Source organism: Delphinus delphis, chromosome 15 (genome assembly GCF_949987515.2).
Source record: "Delphinus delphis chromosome 15, mDelDel1.2, whole genome shotgun sequence".
In the NCBI taxonomy this organism is placed as follows: Eukaryota; Metazoa; Chordata; class Mammalia; order Artiodactyla; family Delphinidae; genus Delphinus; species Delphinus delphis.
In genome coordinates, this window is record NC_082697.1 from 39504689 (window position 1) to 39532063 (window position 27375).

The window sequence follows — 27375 nt, forward strand, 5'->3', positions numbered from 1 at the left end:
TCTTGGACCACTGTGAAATAAAGCTAAAAATTAATACCAAAATTAGAAATGAACCCTTTTTAAAAATCACTTGAAACTTTTAAAGCTCTCTCATAAGTAACTCTTGAATCAACAGGGAAATGAAGTTACAGTTACATCATGTTTAGAAACTAACAACTATGAGAACACCATAGGATCCAACTAGTTGTGTACTCAGAGGAAAATGTGTATTCTTACTTTACTAAAGAAGTAAGATCGAAGCTAGTAAACTAACAACCAATGGAGTAAGGAATAAAAGGAAAGCAAAAGTATTACACTATTAAAGATATAAACAGGAACTTATAAATTAGAGAAGAGTAATTTCTATTGGGCTGAGGCACCTAAATTTTAATGAGTCACTAGAGGTGATTCTGATGACCAGCCAGAGTTGACAACCACTAAGCTAACATAACCCTGATCCCAAAATTTGACAAATGAGCATTTAATAAAAGGAAAATTATAAGACAATATTACTTGGGAAGAAAATTATACAAGAAATTGACGTTGCAAATTCAACGGTATAGTCAAATAACATGATACCATGATCAAGTAATTCTATGCAGGGACTATAAGGATAGTGAGTTCAATAAGAAAATTTGTAACCTTGAAAGATCCAAGAAGGAAAACATATGATTATCTTGATAGATGTCACTAAAACATTTATAAAATTCAATATCCATTCCTTATAAAACTTTTAACAGAATAAAAATAAGAGATTCTTGAATGGAATAAAAAATATCTACTTCAAACAATGCGACTTGTACTACACTTTGTGATGAAACTTCTAGTTACTAGAAGCTTTCACTTTGAGTCAGGGAAAAGATGAAGATGTGTTTTTACCACCATTTTGATAACCTTTGGAAGTACTAAGCAATATAATTATTCATTTATATTTTACTCCTTACATCAATAAATATTTATTGAATAACTACCATGTGACAAAATAAGAAATATATGTGCAATAAAAGAAGAGGTGATCTAACCATTATTTGTAGATGATCTGGTTGTTCCTTTCTCTATTTTTTAAACCATGATCTGTGAGTAGTAAAGTGATCCTCAGAAGGGGCTGCTCTTGAGGCCACTGTAGAGATGAGGGGCTGCTGAGCAGGAGAGACAGAGTTTTAGTCCATTGTCTTCCATTTTACATATTAAACTATCAAGAATTTATTAGAGATAATAAACATTTAATAAAGAATTCAATAAAGAGCTACATTCAAAAACCACTAATTTTTAAAATTCAGAAAGTCTATAATCAACAATCAATAAGAGGATATACTGGGGAAAATAATATTATTAGTAAATATGAGGGAAAATAGCACAGACCTAGGGAATAAGCTTATTTTGAAAATGTTGGGTTTTTGGTTTTGGTTTTGGTTTTACATCTTTACTGGAGTATAATTGCTTTACAATGGTGTGTTAGTTTCTGCTTTATAACAAAGTGAATCAGTTATACATATACATATGTCCCCATATCTCTTCCCTCTTGTGTCTCGCTCCCTCCCACCCTCCCTATCCCACCCCTCTAGGTGGTCACAAAGCACCGAGCTGATCTCCCTGTGCTATGAGGCTGCTTCCCACTAGCTATCTATTTTACGTTTGGTAGTGTATATATGTCCATGCCACTTTCTCACTTTGTCAAAGCTTACCCTTCCCCCTCCCCATATCCTCAAGTCCATTCTCTATAGGTCTGTGTCTTTATTCCTGTCTTACCCCTAGGTTCTTCATGACATATTTTTTCTTAAATTCCATATATATGTGTTAGCATATGGTATTTGTCTTTCTCTTTCTGACTTACTTCACTCTGTATGACAGACTCTAGGTCCATCCACCTCATTACAAAATGTTTAGAACCTATTTGAAGAAAACTAAGATTTTTATAAAAGACCTAAAATAATACTTGAAAGAAACAGAGAGAGACACCAATATCCTAGAAGGGAATGGCTCAGTATTACAATTTGATTAAATCTTCCTTAAAATGAATATGTAAATTGAACACAATCCAATGACATTAATAGACAAGGTGGGTGGTGGGAGGTCTCAACCGAAAGTCTAGAGACAGTTTGGTCCACTCATCTGTATATAAAAAGAACAACATTTCAAATCAACTAGAAGAGGATCAATTATATCACAATTAGTTTTGTGATAACTGGCTGATCATATAAGGAAATAAGCCAGATTCCTATCTCACGCATTGTATCTAGGTAAGTTACACTTAGGTAAATTGCAAATGCATTTGCAATTGCAATGCAAAAACAAAAGCAATCACCGCCAGAAATAACTATATAAATAGTTATTTGAAACTGAGTGAATGAAAATTGAAATTGAAACTGAGTGAATGACTAAATGGATGAATGAATGAACAAATGAAGAGAATAAAACTACTCAGACAATTCAAATACAAGATGCACTTGTGTGTGTTCCTTGGTAAAGACCCTCCTAGAAATATCAGACTACATCTCCCTTTATGTGAGCAATGCTTGTGTCTTAGTCCATTTGGGCTGATATAACAAAATACCACAGACCGAGTGGCTTATAAACAACAGAAGTGTATTCCTCACCTTTCTGGAGGCTGAAAGTCCAAGATCAGGGAGCTAGTATGGTCAAGCAGGGCCTCTTCTGTGTTACAGACTTCTCCTTGTATGTGTCCTCACATGGCAGAAGGGGTGGGCTAGCTCTTTGGGCCTCTTTTGTAAGGGCACTAATCCTATTTATGAGGGCTCCATCCTCAAGACCTAATCACCTCCCCAAAACCCCACCTCCAAATGCCATCATTTAGGACATTAGGTTTTCAATATATGAATTTTGGGGGGACACAAACATTCAGACCACAGCAGCCTCTTCTCTAGCTTGTCACTTCTGATCACCCCTCCATTCTACAACCCATAATGACCTCCAGTCTTTCCAGCAAAACTCATGTCACCTGGCAAGATGCCCTCTTACATGGCAGGGATGCATTTTAAATGATGCTCAGGCTCACTCCTTGCAACACAGGCCACTCAGGTCCATGGAAAACAGGCACTCTCCCTGTTAGGAGAGACAGCTTGTTCCCAACCCAACCAGTAGCCACAGCTGTTTGCCCTTCAGATTTCACAAGCCTGATTCAGACAGTAGTCTACTGTGTACTCACACTCCAGGGAACCAGAGAAAGCTCTCCCAGAAACATGGAGGGAAAAGATCCAACAAAATGAAAAATTTAAACTGCTGTACAAAACAAAACAAACAAAAAAACAAAAGCCAACAACAATGTCAACAAAGTTAAAAGTCAAAGAACAAAATTAGAAAAAATTATTCACATATATTTAACAAAATGTTAATATTCTTAACGTGTAAAGACTCTTAGAAATCAAAAGGAAAAGAACATCCCAGTTTAAGAAGTGGGCCAAGATTTTGACAAAGTTCAAAACAGGCAAAACTACAGAGTAGGATAGTGTGATGTCCCTCAACCTTTTTTTTTCATTATCACTTCCTCTCATGACACTTGAATACCACAGATACACTATATATTTGTTTATGTAGTACATGGATATCTCTGCTTTACACATAAATAGAGTAAGATATTCCCCCTCCAAAAACCAATTTTCACCTCTTTGAAAGCAATATCACCCCTGTTTAGAATGCGTACGTTACCTTTGGGGGAGGTGGATGGTGACCAAAGAGGGCAAAGCTGTTCCTATTGTTTTTTTTTAACCTTGATACAGTTATGTGAGTTCACTGTATGAAACTTCATAGAGCTCCATATGTACAATTTGTTTCCCATTTTCTATGTATGTTCTAGTTTAAATGAAAGTTTTACTTTTAAAAGTAGATCCAGTACATAAATGGACAATTAAGGAAAATAAATAAATATAAATGGGCAATGAGCTTGTGGAAAATACTCTGCCCCTTAAATAATCAAAAAATTATTAAGACACAGAGTTACCATTTTCACCTAATTGGCAAAAGACAGAAAATAATATCCCCAAGTTTCAAAGGAGTGAAGAAAAGGGCACCCTTATATACTATTGACAGAGTAAATTGCAGGGCAATTTGAAAATGTATCAACTGCAAGCCATTTAACTCAGCAATTCCATTTTGAGAAATTTTGCTTTGAAAATTTTGAGTAAGTATTCAATGATGTATGATCGAGAATAATAATTGCATTGTATTTGATAATAGAAAAATTGGGGAAATGAGGCACTTCCAGCAAGGAAAGTGATTGAATATACTTGGTAGATCTGTTTAACATAATATTATTTAGCCATACAAAGTTATAATGTAGTTGCTCAGCACCATGATTTAGAGCAAAGGCTCTGGGATGAGGCTGCTGGGATTCAAATCCTAGTCCTTACTTTTAACTAGCTAGGGCCTGAGATAAACTATTATATACACCTTCCTAGTCTTCAATTTTCTCTTCTGTAAAATGGAAAATACATTGTTAATGAACTTATATACGAAACAAAAACAGACTCACAGACATAGAGAACAGACTTGTGGTTGCCAAGGGGGAGGGGAGGTGGGGGAGGGAAGGAGCAGGAGTTTGGGATTAGCAGGTGCAAACTATTATATATAGAATGGAAAAACAATAGGGTCTTACTGTATAGCACAGGGAACTATATTCAATAGCCTGTGATAAACCATAATGGAAAAGAATATGAAAAAGAATGTATATATATGTATAACTGAATCATTTTGCTGTACAGCAGAAATTAACACAACATTGTAAATCAACTATACTTCAATAAAAAAAGAAAATACATTGTTAAAAGACTAAAACAAGAGCAGTACATATATTATGAGTCCACTTTTTAAAATATATTTTACATGAATATCTGTATTGATAAAGATGGTTATGTTTTATTGTGTAGTATTTTCTATTTCTTCCACAATGACCTCACATTTTTTGGTTTAATTATTTCCTTAAAAGTCACCAGGAGCCTAAGATGAGGGCACAGTCTTATGAAAATCGTTATAGTACTTCTAAGACATTATCACTGAATCAGACTGACCAGATTTTTTCATTGTACTGGAGGGTTTCTGCTGCAGGTTATGTGGATTTTTTACCTTCAACCAGTGGTTTTCAAACTTTAGCTCACATTAGAATCACCTGCAGGGCTTGGAAAAACACAGATTGTTGGGCCCACCTACAGAGTTCCTGATGCAGTCAGTCTGGAATAGGACCCGAGATTTTGCATTTCTAACAAATTCCAAGGTGATATTGATGCTGCTGCTCTGGGGACCACACTTTGGGAACCACTGGAAACTATCTAGCATGGCTGACTTTCTTGACCAAATTTTCAAAGATTTTCCAAAATGCAATGGTCTTTCACCTTGTGTGGAATGAATACCACATATACCTGGGGGATGGAGCTTATAAATAAAAACTGGAAAGTAGGTAAGATACACCCAGAAATCAGTGAAGCAATTTGATTTTTGTCTCTGAGTCTATTCTGACACACATTGCTGGTCCAGATTTCCAAATTTAGGAAAGGATAAACTCAGGCAAACTAGAGAGAAGCTTTTGTTTCTGTTTGTTGATGGAAAGAATCAATAAACAATCTAATAGCAGGAATAGAAAAGAGTTTTATTCCAGCCCAACTGAGGACTATAGCCAGCCTGGGAGACACAAATTCAAGAAGCAGTAGAATTGTATCCCTCCAGACTATGAAATGCGGGAGGATTATAAAGGCAAAAACTGCAAGGTTCCAGTTAGTTACATGAGTTTTTTATCAAGAATTATAACTAGAACTGGCAAGAGGTAAGGGTGTTTTTAAGTAAGGATTGATTGAGGTCTGAAATGGTTGCGTAGTTACAAGGGCAGACCGTGAGACCATAAGTTTGCAGCTGGCAGCTCTTAGCTGATATTGTTTTCAGGATGGTTGGTGGTGTCCTTGAGTTTGATAAAGTTCAGAAAATTCAAGTCTCAGTGATGTGGGAACACGTCTGAAACCACATCCACAATAGCTGCCTGGCTCCATTTTAGATGTCTGAACTACAGTTACTCCATTTTTTTTTTAATGCATTCTTTTTCTAAATGGTTAAATCAGATGTACAATGCATGTTTGACAGGCCAGAGACAGATTGTTCTAGGTAGCATAAAGTTTGTTAAATCATGTATAAGCCAGAATGATTTCTCTATACCTCAATATGTAGAAATTTCTTCCTTCACTTTCTCCCCTCTTCTCTGCTTTTGGTCAACAAGGAAGTGTAGCTTCTTGGTCTTTCTTTCCCTAAGCACTGGATGGTTAAAAGTGGATGTCTAGTAACAGTACATTATCTAAATCTATGTGCTCTATAAGTGCTGCCAGAGTTTCACCTAGCAACTGTTAGTCAGAAGTTCACTTCTAAGAAAACAAACTCATGGGACGCCAGAAGACTAATTCTGTGCCAATGAAAGATCATTTCTACGTGGAGACTTTTTTCCTTTGAGAAGGAAAGCCTTGTGCTTGAATCATCACATCAGGAAAACCTGATTAGTACGTCTACCTAAAAACTGCCTAGTTGAGAACCTTCTTTCAAATTATAGTTGCAATTTCAAGAAGTAGGCTTGAAATATTTTCATCTTAAAAACGTCAGAAAGAACACACTTAGGAATCAATGAAACTGGATATAATAGGATATTATTTTCCATTCTCAGGTTTCGGATGTGATTTTCACGTTAGTTATATACAAATTTCCTGAAATTGCTATTTCTCAGTTTGAGAACATTGTTCTTAGCCGTTAGACAGTGTGTCTCCCTCTTTCTCTACATGACAAGTTCTCTGCTACTGTTTCATTCAGAGTACTTAGACTCTTCTTGGGTTTCTTTCTCAAACCTTTGTACCTAGATTCCAGGAATGTGCAACCTTGCTGACCTAAATACTGAAGAAGGGGTCAGCCTCAATTTGCAAAATGTGTAACTTAAAACATATTTCAAATAAATATCAGCTTCAAATTCCTATGGAAATCGCAGTTTCTAAGAAATTGCTACCAAGTAGAGATCTTGCTTCCTTTTTTAAAAAAAAGCAATTTTAATTAACAGGATTTTATGCAAATCAATGCTATAAATATGCTTTAAAGCAGTGGATTCAGTTAAATAGGCTATAAAGGTCTCCATCTCAATTAGTATTACCTTCTTAATTTACACAGCAAAACCTTTATTCATAGACAGTGCCAGCTCCTTTCAGACTAAATTGTTGTAAATTCTGATCAATGAGATTTCATTGCATTTCTCTCAAGACTTTTTATTTTCCTTTAAGAATATTTGTAAAGGAAGGTGGACCCTCAGGGGAATAGTTTGGGAGGAGGAAAATGAAAGTGTATCTTGGTTTCTGAAAGCCTTTTGGCAATTTCCTGATACCTGTTATAATTCTGACAAGGTAATTGCCCTTCTCTTGAGAGTGATAGAAATTACAGCACAGCCAAATTTCAACTAGCAGAGATATTTCTGCAAGTGAAGAATTTGGCCCTGTAGGTTCAACAAGGCCAAGCAAACACAACAACTTAACAAGATATGCCAGTGATTTTACATAAGTATAATACTTGCCAGCAGGGTAACACCTGGGATGATCGAAAAAAGTTGAAACTCACAGACTTCCAGAATACGTAGATCATCTACCACTTCCCTTCACGTAGAAAAACACCATAAGATACATGAAGACTAGAGATTCTTTTTTTTTTTTTTGCGGTACGCGGGCCTCTCGCTGTTGTGGTCTCTCCCTTTGCGGAGCACAGGCTCCGGACGCACCGGCTCAGCGGCCATGGCTCACGGGTCCAGCCGCTCCGCGGCACGTGAGATCCTCCCGGGCACAAACCCGTGTCCCCTGCATCGGCAGGCGGACTCTCAACCACTGCGACACGGGAAGCCCTCCTTTACTAAATTTAGACTAAAAATCCTGTTACATCCAAATATACTAAGGATATAGATTAACTTTCATAGACATCAGTACCTGTGTATATCCTTTAACCACTGGTAATATCAAACAATAATTAGTTTCAAGGCTGCCAAGAACAAAGAGCTTTATTTTGTGTGTTAAGAGTTGTAATTCAGAAAACGCAGATTCGGGTAAAACCGAAAGAGTGGGGGACTTCCCTCGTGGCGCAGTGGTTAAGAATCTGCCTGCCAATGCAGGAGACACGGGTTCGATCCCCGGTCAGGGAAGATACCACATGCCATGGAGCAACAAAGCCCGTGCACCACAACTACTGAGTCTGCGCTCTAGAGCCCACAAGCCACAACCACTGAGCCGGCGCGGACCAATAACTGAGGCCCATGTACCCTAGAGCCAACGCTCCACAACAAGAGAAGCCACCGCAATGAGAAGCCTGCGCCCCACAACAAAGAGTAGCCCCAGCTCGCCGCAACTAGAGAAGCTTGCAGCAATGAAGACCCAACGCAGCCAAAAAAAAAAAACAACCCAGAAGAGTGTTCCGAGGAAGGGAAAGAGTTATCTCTCTAGAGTCACACATGCTGAATCTGAACCTTGGCTCTAGACTTACTAACTGCATGACCTTGGGCAAGTGAACTAAACTCTCAGGCTTTGGTGTACTTATCTATAAAAGGAGATAACAGCAGTACCAACTTCAAAAATTTGTATGACAATTAATTGAGATAAAGCTTGAAATGTTTCAGCAGGGTAGGTTGTCACGTTGTTAAGTAGGTGGTCTGCACTTATTAGCTCTATCTCCTTCGGGTAAGTGGCATCACTTCTGCATCTATTTCCTCACTGATAAGGACCAGGATGCCTATTTTATAGAGAGTGTGGAGGTGTAATGATTAAATAACCATATACATAAGTGGACCCTCATTATAAGTTGCTTCATTCCCCCTCCTTCATCTATCTTTGTTTCCAGAGGTGGGTTTTTTGTACTTGAACATTCGTTACTTTTTTTTTTCTTTTTTTTTTTTTTTTTAATTTTTGGCTGTATTGGGTCTTCGTTTCTGTGCGAGGGCTTTCTCTAGTTGTGGCAAGCAGGGGCCACTCTTCATCGCGGTGCGCGGGCCTCTCACTATCGCAGCCTCTCTTGCTGCGGAGCACAGGCTCCAGACGCGCAGGCTCAGTAGTTGTGGCTCACGGGCCTAGTTGCTCTGCGGCACGTGGAATCTTCCCAGACCAGGGTTCGAACCTGTGTCCCCTGCATTAGCAGGCAGATTCTCAACCACTGCGCCACCAGGGAAGCCCCAGAGTTGGGTTTTTAAAGTGAGAGAATCAAAGGTGAATTAGCTCTGTGCAGTAGTACAGTAGATAATAGTATTATATCGATGATAATAGTACTGGCGTTACATAAGAGAGTGCCCTGTTTTTAGGAAATACAGAGTGAAATATTTAAGAGAAGAGGGGGCATTATGATCGTAATTTATTAAATAGTTCAGCAAAAAATTTCATATAATTGTACATATTATATATAATTATATACACACGTGTGTGCATATATATATATACACACACATAGAGAGAGAGAGAATGATATTTAATGAAATGTACTAAAATGATAACATATGGGGAATCTGGATGAAAAGTATTTGGGGATTCTTGGTACTATTCTTGCAACTTTTTAGTAGGTCAAAAATTACATCAAAACAAAATGTTAAAGAAAAAAAAGAAGGGTGAAACATGACTCTATTGAGTATGTGGTCAGAGGTGAGGTAGAGGTCATCATTTGGTCCACTTAAAAATTCTTCTCTTATCAAGATGATTTGTGAGAGGAAAGCTCATCATAATTACATATCCACGCCTCAAGGTTTTTGTTTGCATCGGATTCTAATTATCTATTAACGTTTTAACCTGCCAAGAGATGGCAAGTGGTTTGCTAAAAATAAAGGCCTGGGAAGTTGGGCAGATAAAAATTGTTTCTGCTGTTTTACTGAACTTCATCAGGATGGGTGGTCTCTTGACCCAGCACTGGTGGCCTCTGCTCAGCGTGACAGTGTGTTCTAGACCCATTTCAGACAACCCATCTGGCTTCAAGACTTTTCTCTGAATGTTTCACAGGAAAACAAAGGTACTCAAGAGGCTTAGTAGCTCTGTAACCCCTACCAGACTGTACGCAAGCGGAATAAGCAGAAAAACAGGGTATTCTAAGTGCTTTTGGGTGAAGAGCTGAAAAGGTGGACTCCTTTAGGCAGAAGGGTTGATGCTGATTTTAATGCAGGAATCACCAGTTCAAGCAAAGTGGCTCAGAAGTGGACTGAGAGCCATAGCACAGTAGGAACAGCCAGATGAAATGGCTGGCATGTTGCCACAATAAATGGCCACCTACTCCTAGGTCACATCTAAGCAACTATCAACAAACAGGATATTCTGGATGAAAAGAGACTACTGTTACAGTTTGGAAATTAGTCTTCACATGTGCTACACAGGAAGAATAGGTGGTTGTGAAACAGGCTTGTTAATAATACCTACACCCTTTACTATTAATCAGTGTCAATATGAAGGCCGATATCAGTAAAAAATCAGCTGAAATGTAGAGTTCATAAACATAATATTGCTACTTTTTCCTGAGTCTGATTTTTATTGATTTGACTGATGGTGGCATACCCTGTGCTTGGCACGTGAAAATACTGCTGAGAGATCTGGCAAGAGGATACACCCAGCTTGTATTTATTCTTTTATTCACAAAGCAGATTTTCAGTATCCACTGGATAAATAAACCTTCAGGATAAGAACAAGTGTCAACATATGCACAACACTGAAATTCGGAGATCCATTCTCACCAGCCTATATGTGACTTTCAGAGACTAAAGAAAAAACAAAAGTCACAGAGAAATAAAGATTATTGTGGATATATTTGTACCTTCAGTTAGAACTATAGCTCTGCTTTCTTGAGATTTAAAAAAAAGGCCCACAGTTATATGTCAGCAACAAAATGTTGAATATGATTTCTAGAAGTCCTCAAGTACTCAGACCACCAAGGGCAAACTTGACAGGACTCAGGCATCTCCATTCAATCAGAGTATGGCTTGAATGTTGGTGGAAACAAGCTAGTTAAGTTTCTAGTGACAGTTTTGTTTCCCCAAGGTCCTTCTACATTTTCATTTCTTTTTTCTTCAGTTTTAATATTTTTTATTGAAGTATAGTTGATTTACAACGTTGTGTTAATTTCTGCTGTACAACAAAGTGATTCAATTATACATATTTTTTCAGTTTTGAATTTTTTATTGAAGTATAGTTGATTTACAATGTTGTGTTAATTCCTACATTTTTATTTCTTGAATTTGAGGAATAGGAGGCAGAAAGCAGCAGTCCATTAATATGAAAGAGACATATTATCTATTCTTCCTTAAAAACCCCACCCCATCCCAGACCAGCCCAGTCTAACGTTGCAAGGCATGGCTTCTTAGAGTAGAAAATATCCAGCCATCCTGGGAATCTCTCATATCTGTTGATGAAATCTGAGCTATGAACACTAAACAGAGAAACTCCATGATCATGGGGTTTGGGAGTGGGAACTATTATTTTCTACAAATTGAAGGTAAGCCCCTAGATGCAAAACAACTGACAACTCGTAACCCAGCTGTGAGACATCCATTTGTAGAAACTGATATATTTGAAAATTACTTTACTAACCACCTGACCACTGGAAATCCAGAAGAAGGCTGGTTTCTGGAGACCTAATCTGGTCACCTGCTTTCCCCCACCTTCTCCCTCTCTTTAAGTCAAGATAATGAAAGAGACCTCGTAGAGGGGGATTCCTCAGACTGTTCTTAGACACACCCATGTCTAATTAGTTGGTTGGCTGTTTAATCATTTACAAGACATCCTGTATTATCCTAAGGACTTTTAGTGATGTAACTGTCATAGACAAGGCCTTGGAATGGCAGATTTGGGGAAGATGTAGGTGGAGGAAGACATCACGCAGATTCATCGTGAACGTCGACTCATGCACTTCTGGGTGACTGGGCCAGGACACAGTTGTCCCCTGACATCTGAGCAGGAAAGGCTCATGGGGAAAGTTACCAAGTTAACAAAGTTTGGGCACCCTCCATCCTTGCTGGAGACCTTCTTCAGGTATCGGTGTTTCCAAGCTGGTGCTCACTGCCTGGTCGCCTTGTTGCCCTGGCATCGCATGACTTCTTGACCTTTTTCCCTGTGCCATCCCCTCCTCTAGCCTCAGTCTTGGCCTCCTTCTCCATCAAAAGACAGAATGCAACTCAGCAAGCACCTACTACATGTCAGTACTGCAATAGGAGTTGCAAGCACCTACTACGTGTCAGTACTGCAATAGGAGTGCCCGTATCTGCACACCCAGTATCTGCACTCCAAGGGCTCTTTCTGTAATAAAGAAGATGGCCCCATGAACATCCCCAATGAAACTTACTAAGTGCTATAATCATTATGTGATGAGGCTTATGCGACCTCAGAGGAGAAAATGACCGAGTTTGCCTGGGGAAGCTGAGACTGCATCTGAGAAAAGAGGCCATGTTAGGTGGATCTCGAAGAGTGACTAGGAGCTGCCAGAAGACCATTCTAGGTGGAGGAAAGACCACTTCCAAGGTCAAAGATGCCTAAAACAGCACCTCTCCCAGTCTCTCCAGAAATTGCCCGAAGGGGCAGCCAGAGGCCACCCAGCTGTTTAGTGGAAGAGCTGGGGTCAGAACCAGTTCTCCTCACGGCCAGGCCGGTGGACTTTTCATTACCTGTTCTTGGAGGTGTTCCCTTTGGAATGCAGTCTCTGCTGGGTAAAAACAAATCTGACAAAAGATTATGTGCCCACGTTTTATCTTTAAATTTCAGTTTCTCTTTTCACACTATAGTGTATCTTGGATAATAAAGTTTTAAATTACAATTTAAATTTCTAACTATTCCCCACCCCCAAATCTTGAATACAATTGACTCTGCTAGAATGTTTGTTTTACTATATTTTCTGACAGTTTGGAGCATAAATGAATTCTGATTTGATAAAAAGGCCACCAGCCAGCAGCGTGAGAAGAGGGGAAGGGCAAAGATGGGCTATCTCATGTTCTCTTTTATGTTAAATGCAAAATAAAACTTCAACTCACCACGCAATGCCTTCTAAAGTTCAACTCCTCACCATTTGAGCTCAATAAGCAAGCTAATTTACCAATTGAAATAAAATTCTGATATCCCGCTTTGTAGTAATATATGTTAATCTTTAGATTAATAGAAGCTTGTTTATAATAGTCCTGAATATGCCAACAACATTCCTCTAACTTAAATCTGAGTTAAATCTGCATATGGATGGATACAAATTCCTGTCCACCTATACATTTTTTCTATTCTCTTAAGTGTATCATCTAGACCAATAAAAATATAATGCAAGACACGTGGAATTTAAAATTTTCTAGTAGCCACATTTTAAAAAGTTTTAAAAAATCAGGTAAACAATGTCATAATACATTTTATGTGATCCAATATATCCCAAGTATTGTCATTTAACCATGTAATCAATAAGTGAAATATTAATGAACTATACTGTATTATTTTTATTGTTTTTGTTCTCTCTTCAAAAAATGTTGGGTATTTTACCCTTACAGTACATGTCAATTCAGACACCAAATTTTCACTGGTTAAAGTGAAATAAGTGGGAAATAATCCTACCAAAACAGTAAAGTTGTGTTTATTGGAAAAAAATCACTAAAATTAAATAAAATTCAAAACTCAGTTCCTCTATTGCACTAACCATATGTAGTTGGTGCCTACCATATTGGACAGTATAGATCTAGAAGTTAGAGTGATGGCAAACAAGACTGTGGGAAGCATTAGTATTTACTCTCAGTAAGGCATGAGGGATTATTTATAAGAAGGGGTCAGAGAGTAAGCATTTAAAGGTAGTAGAGTCTTAAAAATATGAACTTTGGAGTTAGACTTGAGTATCTCTGTTGCTCTTTATCTGTGACCTCTTCCCACTTCAGTTTTCTTATCTGTAAAGTAATAATACCTGCATTATTGGGCCCTTAAAATTAAATGAGATAACCTAAATAGTGGGCTTTGCAATCCAGCACATTCCAAAGGTTCAATAAATTATAGCTCAATGCACGTATGGAAGTCATGAGCTCTGTTTGCATTTGAGTGTCGGGAACCCTCTGAGGGAGTTAGAATTTAATTACTTATTCGTGGGATGTAAGGTGGAAAGAAAGAGGAACTGTGGCATTTTTTATAAATTTTATTGCATTATAAATTATATATATAGAAAAGTGCACCAATCGTAAGTATAAAATGGATTTTCACAAAACAAACATACCCACATAACCAGCACCCAGATCTAGAAACAAAACAGAGCATCTCAAAGTTTCTCTCCATGCTCTCAACAAAAGAAACCACTTTCCTGACTTCTAACACTACAGGTTAGTTTTGTCTGTTCGTAAATTTCATATAAATGGATTCATACAGTATGAGTGTATACATGTCTGACTTTTTTCTCTCGACCACGTGTTTGTGAGATTTTCCATGCTGTTGTGTGGGACATTAGTTTGTTTTTTCTCACTGATGTGTTGAATTCTACTGTATATGTATTGATCCGTTCTACAGTGTGTGGTTATTTGGGTTGTTTCTAGATTCGGCCTATGGCAAATAGACCTGCTATGTGCACTCCTGTATGTGTCTTTTGGTAATGGGTAAGCACTGGAATTTGAGTTTTCAATCTTGGACTTGTTGAGAACAGGAGACTCACCCATCCTATCATTTCATGAGCAGGAACCTTGGATAAACATAAAGAGTTGGAGGACCTTGTAGCTGAGTTCCTGAATGTAGAAGCTGCTATGGTCTTTGGAATGGGATTTGCAACAAACTCAATGAATATCCCTGCACTCGTTGGAAAGGTGAGAATTTGTTAACGTAATTGTCTTCTGCTGTGTTATTCCTAAGACATAACTCTGAGCAGGTCCTTTGTTAGACGTATGACTGAGAAGTTTCTTTTCTTAGGCTTGGATCTTCAGCTTTTTGAATACATGTACTGTTACCGACCAGGATGCCTGGCCTCCTTAATTGATAGAAATTGATAAGAGGCCAGACAAGAGATTCAGGCAAGGCTTTATTGGGGCCCCTGCTGCAGCAGCGGGGGAGCTCACCCCCAAGGAGGGGAGCGAGCTAGTTCCTCATATGGGGTGAGGGTAGGGACAGGTCCCAGGGTAAGGCCAGAGGGGTGGCTTAGGAGGTTTGCCCACCGCTTTGGTGGTGTTGTGTGCAAGAGGCATATGCTTCCGGCTTTTGCTTCCGGCTGCTTTTGCTTCCGGCTCTTCAGAAGTGGCAGTTGGGTTTTTTGGTCTTTTTGAATCTTGTCCATAATTTGCCCCAACTGCACAAGCACACAGTTAATTTTAGTCCCATATAGTTTCTTTGTATTTTGTTGCACAAGGAGATGAAGAGGTTTGTCCAGGTACAAGCATTGCAGCAAAGGGTCCCAGGTCCCAGGTCCCAACCTGTCTAAGTACCAGCTGAGTCCAGCAAATCTCTTCATCATGATATCTGGTTATAGAATTGTAGCCCTAGATGGGAGTCAAGATTCCTCTTCAGTGACAGTTTTACAAAATCAATTAAATTTTTAGGCCCCCGAGTCACCATGTTCAGCATAACAAATGCTTATTAAGCATTTATTTTAACAAAACGTTTTTCTTGTGTTATTTGTCCCTTTATTCATTCAATAAGTCACTTATTGAGAATCTACTGTGTTCTCATATGAGGCAAGTTACAGAGTATACAGAGACAAACAAGACCTTTGCCCTGTAAATTCATGTAGTTTCTAATGGGGGTAATAACACACCAAGTAACAGAATAAATACCACAGAAAAGGGGTGCCCGTAAATGGGGAAGGACAAAAGAGTTGTCCCCTAACTCTTCTCGAGAAAGGCTGAGATGCTTGTGCAAAGTAGGTGACATGAGAACAGAATCTGTTACTTATCTGTTTAGATAAGTAAGTTATTTTCTTAAGACAAGGAAGAGTGAGCAGCCTGTGTGAAGCACTGAGGTTTGGAAGAATTAGAACATAGGAGAGTGGACAAAGAAGAGACCAGAGGTGAAGGCAGTTACCAAACTGTAAAGAGCCTTATAGCATAAATCATGCTAGAGTGTTGGGAATTCTCCTGGAGAAAAATGAAGAGTTGGTTTGTTCATTTTAAGTAAGCAAATGCCATAATCAGATTTATGTTTTTAAAAATCTGACTCATGACAACTAATATAATGCAGTGTATGATCTTTGATTGGATTCTGCATTGAAAAAAATAGGAAAGGAAACATCTGTAAAAGGCATCAAGACATTTTTAGGACAGTTGGAAAAATTTGGATTTGAACTGTGTATTAGATGATAGCATTGTATTAATGTTTAATTTCAAAGGTGTGATAATTGCATTGTGATCATGTAGGAGCATGTCCTTTTTCCTAGTAGACACGTGCTAAAGAATTTCAGGGTGAGGTATCATGAGGTTTACAAGTAACTCTCAAATGTCCACCAAAAAAAATTATAAATACACACACAATGTCTGGGGTATGGAGATGTGAGAATTTTGCTGGCTTTGCCTCAAAAACTTAAAAGTGTATCATGTGTGAGATTTCTAAAATATAAGGGAGAACTCTAAGATTCTGGGTGGCCATAAAATAAAGGTCTTTATTTTTAATTTTTTTGCATGTCTCTGCATTTTGAGTCTACTTGAGCAATTTCATAATTTAGAAATCTTTAAATTAATAAAGAAAAATAATTTTACAAACAGTAACTTATATAAGCAGTAAATTAGAGTGACCTTCTCTCCTTGCCTCAGACTGAATTGCCATCCATACTTTTCCAGATGCAAAGTTTTTAACTGTAAAGCAGTGATGCCTCTGTCTACATGGATGTTAACATAGTAGGGAATGAGAATCAGAAAACAAGAGCTTGAAATGTTTTGCAGAAATTATCCCTGCCTACCAGCAAGAGTGCCCCGAAACCATTCCAAATAATCCAGCATGGGACTGAAAAGCCTCAGCAAATCCACAACCCACCCAAAATCATGTTAGTTTTCCTGCCAACCATCAATCCTTTAGACTCTACCCGGTGCTTAACCAAGATCTTGGATGACCTCCTCTGCTGAAAACTATATGCAAATGTTTCAAAAAGGTGTTAACCCTTAACAGATCCCCAACTCCATCAGCAAATTGCTCTAGAGGATTTTATCCACGAAGACACCAGTTTAAACTCTTGGACTTTTAAAATTAAAGAGGGTTTTGGAGAATCTGTGTTATAGATCTTAAAGTGAGTTCCTGTTCCCACATGTTGTTTTCCCTTCATTTTATTTATTGGCCTATGTTTCATGTGCTTGTTTTCTACCAGGGATGCCTCATTTTAAGCGATGAGTTAAACCATGCATCTCTTGTGCTTGGGGCCCGACTCTCGGGTGCAACCATAAGGATCTTCAAACACAACAGTGAGTATCAGTGCTTTTATCCAATAGATACCTCTTGCTTCTAGACAAAAGTAAAGATTATTGATGGGGCTTAGTCCTTGCTCTTCGACCTGGGAGCTTAGCTAATGAAACACAGTCATGTTTATACTCACTACTGGCTTGTTAACCTCTGGTGACCTGGAACAAATGGTTGAACTGCATTAAACACCCAGATTGCTAAGTGTAACCCAAACACATTAGTGTCTCTGTCATTAGTGATCTTCCAGCGCGGCCTCTGAAGCCATGACTGAGCTCTTAGACTGCACGTAATTATCAGAAGTGTGATAATGCCTCCTCTTTTGTAACTCTGCCTTGAGAAAGTTTAAAGAATTAAGTTTATTTTTAATTTATTTTTTCATTGAAGCACAGTTGATTTACAGTGTTGTGACAATTTCTGCTGTACAGCAAAGTAACTCATTTATATATGCATTCTTTTTTATATTCTTTTCCATTATGGTTTATCTCGGGATGTTGAATGTAGTTCTCTGTGCTGTACAGTAGGACCTTGTTGTTTATCCATTCTATACATAATAGTTTACATCTACTAACCCCAAACTCCCAGTCCACCCCTCCCCCACTCCTCCTCCCCCTTGGAGGGCCACAAGTCTGTTCTCTATGTCTGTGAGTCTGTCTCTGTTTTGTAGATATGTTCATCTGTGTCATATTTTAGATTCCACATATAAATGATATTGTATGGTATTTCTCTTTCTCTGTTTGACTTACTTCACTTAGTATGATAATCTCTAGTTGCATCCATATTGCTACAAATGGTATTATTTCATTCTTTTTTATGGCTGAGTTGTATTCCATTGTGTATATGCACCATATCTTCTTTTTTTTTTAACGCTTTTATTGGAGTATAATTGCTTTACAATGGTGGGTTAGTTTCTGCTTTATAACAAAGTGAATCAGTTATACATATACATATATCCCCATATCTCTTCCCTCTTGCATCTCCCACACTCCCACCTGTCAAGCTGGTCACAAAGCATGGAGGTGATCTCCCTGTCCTATGCGACTGCTTCCCACTAGCTATCTATTTTACATCTGGTACTGTTTATATGTCCATATATACACTACCACTCTCTCACTTGGTCCCAGCTTACCCTTCCCCCTCTCAGTGTCCTCAAGTCCATTCTCTAGTAGGTCTGCATCTTTATTCCCGTCTTGCCCCTAGGTTCTTCATGACTTTTTTTTTTTTTTTTTAGATTCCATATATATGTGTTAACACACAGTATTAGTTTTTCTCTTTCTGACTTACTTCATTCTGTAGGACAGACTCTAGGTCCATCCACCACACTACAAATAACTCAATTTTGTTTCTTTTTATGGCTGAGTAATATTCCATTGTATATATGTGCCACATCTTTTTTATCCATTCAACTGTTAATGGACACTTAGGTTGCTTCCATGTCCTGGCTACTGTAAATAGAGCTGCAATGATCTTTGTGGAACATGACTCTTTTTGAATTATGGTTTTCTCAGGGTATATGCCCAGTAGTGGGATTGCTGGGTCGTATGGTAGTTCTATTTTTAGTTTTTTAAGGAACCTCCATAGTGTTCTCCATAGTGGCTGTATCAATTTACATTCCTACCAACAGTGTATGAGGGTTCCCTTTTCTCCACAGCCCTCTCCAGCATTTATTGTTTGTAGATTTTTTGGTGATGGCTATTCTGACCAGTGTGAGATGATATCGCATTGTAGTTTTGAATTGCATTTCTCTAATGAGTAATGATGTTGAACATTCTTTCATGTGTTTGTTGGAAATCTGTATATCTTCTTAGGAGAAATGTATATTGAGGTCTTCTCCCCATTTTTGGATTGGGTTGTTTGTTTTTTTGATATTGAGCTGCATGAGCTGCTTGTAAATTTTGGAGATCAATCCTTTATCAGTTGCTTCATTTGCAAATATTTTCTCCCATTCTGAAGGTTGTCTTTTCGTCTTGTTTATGGTTTCCATTGCTGTGCAAAAGCTTTTAAGTTTCATTAGGTCCCATTTGTTTCTTTTTGTTTTTATTTCCCTTTCTCTAGGAGGTGGGTCAAAAAGGATCTTGCTGTGATTTATGCCATAGAGTGTTCTGCCTATGTTTTCCTCTAAGAGTTTGATAGTGTCTGTCCTTACGTTTAGGTCTCTAAACCACTTTAAGTTTATTTTTGGGTATGGTGTTAAGGAGTGTTCTAATTTCATTCTTATACATGTAGCTGTCCAGTTTTCCCAGCACCACTTATTGAAGAGGCTGTCTTTTCTCCACTGTATATTCTTACCTCCTTTATCAAAGATAAGGTGACCACGTGTGCGTGGGTTTATCTCTGGGCTTTGTATCCTGTTCCATTGATCTATCTTTCTGTTTTTGTGCCAGTACCATACTGTTTGATTACTGTAGCTTTGTAGTATAGTCTGAAGTCAGGGAGGCTGATTCCTCCAGCTCCATTTTTCTTTCTCAAGATTGCATTGGCTATTCAGGGTCTTTTGTATTTCCATATAAATTGTGAAATTTTTTGTTCTCGTTCTGTGAAAACTGCCAGTGGTAGTTTGATAGGGATTGCATTGAATCTGTAGATTGCTTTGGGTAGTATAGTGATTTTCACAATGTTGACTCTTCCAATCCAAGAACATGGTATATCTCTCCATCTATTTGTATCATCTTTAATTTCTTTCATCAATGTCTTATAATTTTCTGCATACAAGTCTTTCATCTCCTTAGGTAGGTTTATTCCTAGGTATTTTATTCTCTATGTTGCAATGGTAAATGGGAGTGCTTTCTTAATTTCACTTTCAGATTCTTCATCATTAGTGTATAGGAATGCAAGAGATTTCTGTGCATTAATTTTGTATCCTGCTACTTTACCAAATTCATTGATTAGTTCTAGTAGTTTTCTGGTGGCATCTTTAGGATTCTCTATGTATAGTATCATGTCATCTGCAAACAGTGACAGCTTTACTTCTTCTTTTCTGGTTTGTATTCCTTTTATTTCTTTTTCTTCTCTGATTGCTGTGGTTAAAACTTCCAAAACTATGTTGAATAATAGTAGTGAGAGTGGACAACCTTGTCTTGTTCCGGATCTTAATGGAAAAGGTTTCAGTTTTTCACCATTGAGGACGATGTTCGCTGTGGGCTTGTCATATATGGCCTTTATTATGTTGAGGAAAGTTCCCTCTATGCCTACTTTCTGGAGAGTTTTTATCATAAATGGGTGTTGAATTTTGTCAAACGCGTTCTCTGCATCTATTGAGATGATCATATGGTTTTCTCCTTCAATTTGTTAATATGGTGTATCACATTGATTGATTTGTGTATATCAAAGAATCCTTGCATTCCTGGGATAAACCTCACTTGGTCATGGTGTATGATCTTTTTAGTGTGCTGTTGGATTCTGTTTGCTAGTATTTTGTTGAGGATTTTTGCATCTATGTTCATCAGTGATATTGACCTGTAGTTTTCTTTGTTTGTGACATCTTTGTCTGGTTTTGGTATCAAGGTGATGGTGGCCTCGTAGAATGAGTTTGGGAGTGTTCCTCCCTCTGCTATATTTTGAAAGAGTTTGAGAAGAATAGGTGTCAGCTCTTCTCTAAATGTTTGATAGAATTCGCCTGTGAAGCCATCTGGTCCTGGGCTTTTGTTTGTTGGAAGGTTTTTAGTCACAGTTTCAATTTCAGTGCTTGTGATTGGTCTGTTCATATTTTCTATTTCTTCCTGGTTCAGTCTTGGAAGGTTAAACCTTTATAAGAATTGTCCAGTTCTTCCAGGCTGTCCATTTTATTGGCATATAGTTGCTTGTAGTAATCTCTCATGATCCTTTGTATTTCTGCAGTGTCAGTTGTTACTTCCCCTTTTTCATTTCTAATTCTATTGACTTGAGTCTTCTCCCTTTTTTTTCTTGATGAGTGTGGTAATGGGTTATCAATTTTGTTTATCTTCTCAAAGAACCAGCTTTTAGTTTTATTGATCTTTGCTATTGTTTCCTTCATTTCTTTTTTATTTATTTCTGATCTGATCTTTATGATTTCTTTCCTTCTCCTAACTTTGGGGGTTTTTTGTTCTTCTTTCTCTAATTCCTTTAGGTGTAAGGTTAGGTTGTTTATTTGAGATGTTTCTTGTTTCTTAAGGTAGGATTGTATTGCTATAATCTTACCTCTTAGAACTGCTTTACTGCATCCCATAGGTTTTGAGTTGTTGTGTTTTCATTGTCATTTGTTTCCAGGTATTTTTTGATTTCCTCTTTGATTTCTTCAGTCATCTCTTGGCTATTAAGTAGTGTATTGTTTAGCCTCCATGTGTTTGTATTTTTTACATATTTTTTTCCTGTCATTGATATCTAGTCTCATAGCATTGTGGTCAGAAAAGATACTTGATACAATTTCAATTTTCTTAAATTTACTAAGGCTTGACTTGTGACCCAAGATATGATCTATCCTGGAGAATGTTCCATGAGCACTTGAGAAGAAAGTGTATTCTATTGTTTTTGGATGGAATGTCCTATAAATATCAATTAAGTCCACCTTGTTTAATGTATCATTTAAAGCTTGTGTTTCCTTATTTACTTTCACTTTGGATGATCTGTCCATTGGTGAAAGTGGGGTGTTAAAGTCCCCTACTATGATTGTGTTACTGTCAATTTCCCCTTTTATGGCTGTTAGCATTTGCCTTATGTATTGAGGTGCTCCTATGTTGGGTGCATAAATATTTACAATTGTTATATCTTCTTCTTGGATTGATCCCTTGATCACTATGTAGTGTCCTTCTTTGTCTCTTGTAATAGTCTTTATTTTAAAGTCTATTTTGTCTGATATGAGAATTGCTACTCCAGCTTTCTTTTGGTTTCGATTTGCATGTAATATCTTTTTCCATCCCCTCACTTTCAGTCTGTATGTGTCTCTAGGTCTGAAGTGGCTTTCTTGTAGACATAATATATATGGGTCTTGTTTTTTATCCATTCAGCCAGTCTATGTCTTTTGGTTGGAGCATTTAATCCATTTACATTTAAGGTAATTATCGATATGTATGTTCCTATTACCATTTTCTTAATTGTTTTGGGTTTCTTATTGTAGGTCTTTTCCTTCTCTTTTGTTTCCTGCCTAGAGAAGTTCCTTTAGCATTTGTTGTAAAGCTGGTTTGGTGATGCTGAGTTATCTTAGCATTTGCTTGTCTGTAAAGGTTTTAATTTCTCCATCAAATCTGAATGAGATCCTTGCTGGATAGAGTAATCTTGGTTGTAGTTTTCTCCCTTTCATCACTTTAAATATGTCCTGCCACTCCCTTCTGGCTTGCAGAGTTTCTGCTGAAAGATCAGCTCTTAACTTTATGGGGATTCCCTTGTATGTTATTTGTTGTTTTTCCCTTGTTGCTTTTAATATTTTTTCTTTGTATTTAATTTTTGATAGTTTGATTAACATGTGTCTTGGCATGTTTCTCCTTGAATTTATCCTATATGGGACTCTCTGTGCTTCCTGGACTTGATTAACTATTTCCTTACCCGTATTAGGGAAGTTTTCAACTATAATCTCTTCAAATATTTTCTCAGTCCATTGCTTTTTCTCTTCTTCTTCTGGGACCCCTGTAATTCGAATGTTGGTGCATTTAATGTTGTCCCAGAGGTCTCTGAGACTGTCCTCAATTCTTTTCATTCTTTTTTCTTTATTCTGCTCTGCAGTAGTTATTTCCACAATTTATCTTCCAGGTTACTTATCCATTCTTCTACTTCAGTTATTCTGCTATTGATTCCTTCTAGAGAATTTTTAATTTCATTTATTGTGTTTTTCATGATTCTTTGTTTGCTCTTTAGTTCTTCTAGCTCCTTGTTAACCATTTCTTATATTTTCTCCATTCTATTTCCACGATTTTGGATCATGTTTACTATTATTATTCTGAATTCTTTTTCAGGTAGACTGCCTATTTCCTCTTCATTTGGTTGGTCTGGTGGGTTTTTACCTTGCTCCTTCATCTGCTGTGTGTTTCTTTGTCTTCTCATTTTGCTTAACTTATGGTATTTGTGGTCTCCTTCTCACAGACTGAAGATTTGTAGTTCCCATTGTTTTTGGTGTCTGCCCCCAGTGGCTAAGGTTGGTTCAGTGTGTTGTGTAGGCTTCCTGGTTGAGGGGACTAGTGCCTGTGTTCTGGTGGATGAGGCTGGATGTTGTCTTTCTGGTAGGCAGGTCCATGTCTGGTGGTGTGTTTTGGTGTGTCTGTGACATTATTATGATTTTAGGCAGCCTCTCTGCTAATGGGTGTGGTTGTGTTCCTCTCTTGCTAGTTGTTTGGCATAGTGTGTCCAGCACTGTAGCTTGCTGATCATTGAGGGGAGCTGGTCTTGGTGTTGAGATGGAGATCTCTGGGTGATTTTCACCGTTCAATATTACATGGAGCTGGGAGGTCTCTGGTGGACCAATGTCCTGAACTTGGCTCTCCCACCTCAGAGGCACAGCCCTGAAGCCTAGCTGGAGCACCAAGAGCCTGTCATCCACATAGCTGCTGGTGTTGGAGACTCCCCCAAAGAGGCGGAGTTCCCTGGGGACCAGGCACCAGTGGAACTCTTTCTACGCAGCAGACACTGGTAGCCGCACAATATCTTCTTTATCCATTCATCTGTCAATGGACATTTAGGTTGTTTCCATGTGAAGACTTAAGTTTTAAGTTATAGTCAGGTAAAAAGTGATCTTGTTCCTTAGCCTAAACGCCTCCTTTCACTATCCCAACTCCCCGCCCCCCACACACACACACAAACCATCTAGTCAGTGTCATTGCAGTGCCCTTTCAGGCTCCTGGGTGTGAGGTTTTGTGATGAGGTCAAGGCAGCATGGGAAATATTAGGAAATACTTAGAAGGAGGTGGTGGTGAACACCTGAGTTCTCTCGTCCAGCTCTGCCCCTGACTTTTTGCATCACCTTGTGTAAATCCTTTCCTCTTTCTTGTACTCAGTTTTCCAACTGTAAAATGAAGGTGTTCAACTATATGATGTGTAAGGATCCTCCTAGTTCAAAGTTCCTGATCCTAATTCTTTATTACTGTCATCAGAACTCTCCTTTCTTTCTGTGTGCATGCATGTGTCCACACACACACACACACACACACACACACACACACACACACACTTGTTTTCTCTCTCTTCTTTCTCACTGCTATTCTCTCCTGCTTTCTCTCCCCCTCTACTTTTCCCTGTTCCTCTTCCTTGGCACTCTCCCTTCATTCTCCAAGGAAGTAACAAAGATTGAAGTGAGAAGAAGAAAACAAAGAAGTGAGGAAGAATTGTTCCAGTTCTGTTATGCCCACCTCACAGAAACCTCAAACCGTAAAACAATTATCCCCCAGGAGAGGAAAGCCAATGCATGGGAGCATTCCAAAGTGACCCCCCTTTTCCAACTTGTAGAGTTATTCTGATGAAAAATTTCCTCTCACTGAGTGGGGTGAGTTCTGGTTATGCCTTTACTGAACCCCCTTCAGCGGCTGTGTGAGAAGAACACTCTGGAGTGAAGTTCAGGGCCAGTAACTCTGCAAGAACCAAACTTGAGGCCCCTCAGACCTACAGCTCAACTCTGACCATTAGCTCAATGCTAATTCAAAATATGTTGACTCCATTTCTTAATGTTACATCAACCACTCAGTCTTTGCTTTCATCTCTGATAAGCCAAGTTTAGTTCCTCCAGTTCTGTTTCTTTTTCTTCATTTATCATCAATTGTCACATCCAGATTCAAATTATCTTCACAGTGCTGGGAATTCATATTTGGAGTAGACATCTTTCAGGGGTTCAAAAAATGAATTTATTAGGAGATGAAGGAAAATGCTTTTGACATTAGCACAGTGTGCTATGCTTTTTGATTCTTTGGCAAGGCGGGTAATTGGTGATCAAAAATTCTGTCTTCTTGAGGAAGGATAAAGGAAATAGTGGATAATTATTCAACTGTAGCTGCATCCATGGATATGATTAAACGTGATGATCTCACTCTTGGAGAGAAACATCTATCAATGGCAGCCACTCATTTCTTCACTCAATTCTACTGAGGGCAATGGAATGTCACAGTCCTAGTTGCACAATAGAAACATCTAAGAATATCTATGAAAGGTCAATGACTCGGTCGTCCTACAGACCAAGTGAATTCAAATACTCAGGTTGGGACCAAGGCAGCTGCATTTCTTCAGAGTTCCCCACGTGATTCTGATGCATAGTGAGGGATATAAGCCCTAATATAAGGTTATTTTCTAACCTCATTTAGTCTAAGCTGACCCTAGATCTTGCCAGTATACCCAGAGATATATCACCAGACACATATTGTCACATTAACTATCCTCAGGCTTCCTGTCACCATGATGAGCACTTTTTTATACTCCTGGTCTAAAGTTGGTAAAGGGAGTCACAAAATGTAGAAAAAGTGTTCTAAGCCAAAACTCACTAAGCACTTATCGAACAACTTTCTGATTCAGGCACTATGTTAGGGCTTTGGAGAACTATAAAAATGATAAGGTAATAACTTAGCTAACTGAGAGCTTACAATCTAGTAGGAGGAGCAGATATATACAAAAGTAATTACCATGGGTTGAAGCGAAAAAGGGCCATGTGGTATCGCGCAGTGGTTAAGAGTAAAGGCTTTGACAAATGTACATTTTCACATCCACTGGAATAGTTAAAATCCAAAAGATGACAACATCAAATGTTATCAGAGGTGTGGAGCAATTAGAACACTCACCCATCCCATAACTGGAGTGTAAGTGGCACAACTCGTTTAGAAAACCCTTTGGCAAATCTTGTAAAGCTAAACACATCCCTATGCTATGACCCAGAAATCCCACAGCTCAGAATTCCCAGGAAAATGAAAGCATATGTCCACTAAAAGTTTTGTGCAAGACTGTTTCATAGGAACTTTATTCATAAAAGTTCAAAACTGGAAACAACCCAAATATCTATCAATAGGAGAATAGAAAAAAAAAAGCCTTATTCATATAATAGAAGACAATTCTACATAAAAAAGGAATAAACTACTGATACAAAGTGGATGACTCTCAAGAAACATCATTTTTAATTAAATAAACCATATACAAAAGAGTACACACAGTATGAATTTGCTTATAGAAAACTCAAACCAGATAAAACAACTCTGTGGTGATATAAGTCACAACAATACTAGCCTCTCCTTGTAGGGGAGGAAAATTGGTAAGAAGAGGCATGAAAAACTTTCTGGGGTGATAGAAATGTTGTTATTTTGAGTAGGGTGATGCTCACGTTCTTATTAAAATTCATTGCATTGTGTACTTAAGATCTATACATTTCCTTGTAAATAAATTTTCCTAACTTGTTAATTATCATACAGCATATATAAATTTAAAACCATCAATTTGGTATTTTTTCTAAAAAGTATAGGCCTTGATCCAAACGTTAGTGTCCTTGTTCTATAGCCTATTATCATGTGGTCCTAGGAAAATTACTTAACCTTCTTGGATCTCTATTTACTAATTCCAAAAATAATCTCTATTATGATGCCTGATTCATGGTATGCTGGAGAAGGAATATAAAGTGCTTAGCACAATACCTGGTAATAGAAACTACTGAATTGTTTGTACCTGCTGTGTTATTATGATTATTATTATCCTCGTCATGGTCATCACCAGTGCCACTAAGGGATAGTAGAGAACATTATGGTGACCCAGAAGAATGCAGAGGTCATCTCATTAAGGGGATTGCATGAAATGCATAGCATTTGCCATAGACTTTGAAGGATTGGGAGAATTCTAATCAGGGGTGAGGGAAAGGACGTTTCAAACAGAAGACTAATCTGCAGTGTGCAAAGATAGCAAGACCCCCAAACGTGTCCTGAGTGTGGGGCTGAACTACTGGAGAAGAGCCTTAAAATTAAGGCCTTCCTTGGCCAGTTAATGTAGAGCCACAAAGACATGTATATAAGCCAAGATGTATGTACTTCAAGAAGCAAGGAAAAGTGTCTGTTCTGCTGTGTGCCATGCTGTCCCTTGGAGGGATTAGCTTTGCTCGCAGCATTTAGTAGCCCTCCCAGGTGTCCAGGGGAGATGAAAACAGAGATAC

At 38.2% G+C, this 27375-nt stretch overlaps 1 protein-coding gene across 4 annotated transcripts in view; it reads left to right on the forward strand.

Moving 5' to 3' along the window:
* The window catches only part of SPTLC3 (serine palmitoyltransferase long chain base subunit 3), a 126233-nt gene that overhangs the window by 34016 nt on the left and 64842 nt on the right, over nt 1-27375 (forward strand). For all 4 annotated transcript variants that reach the window (XM_060031241.1, XM_060031245.1, XM_060031242.1 and 1 more), the window contains 2 exons: nt 14628-14752; nt 17233-17326. In XM_060031241.1, the coding sequence (XP_059887224.1) occupies nt 14628-14752; nt 17233-17326 (219 nt within the window). The remainder of the gene's footprint in view (nt 1-14627; nt 14753-17232; nt 17327-27375) is intronic.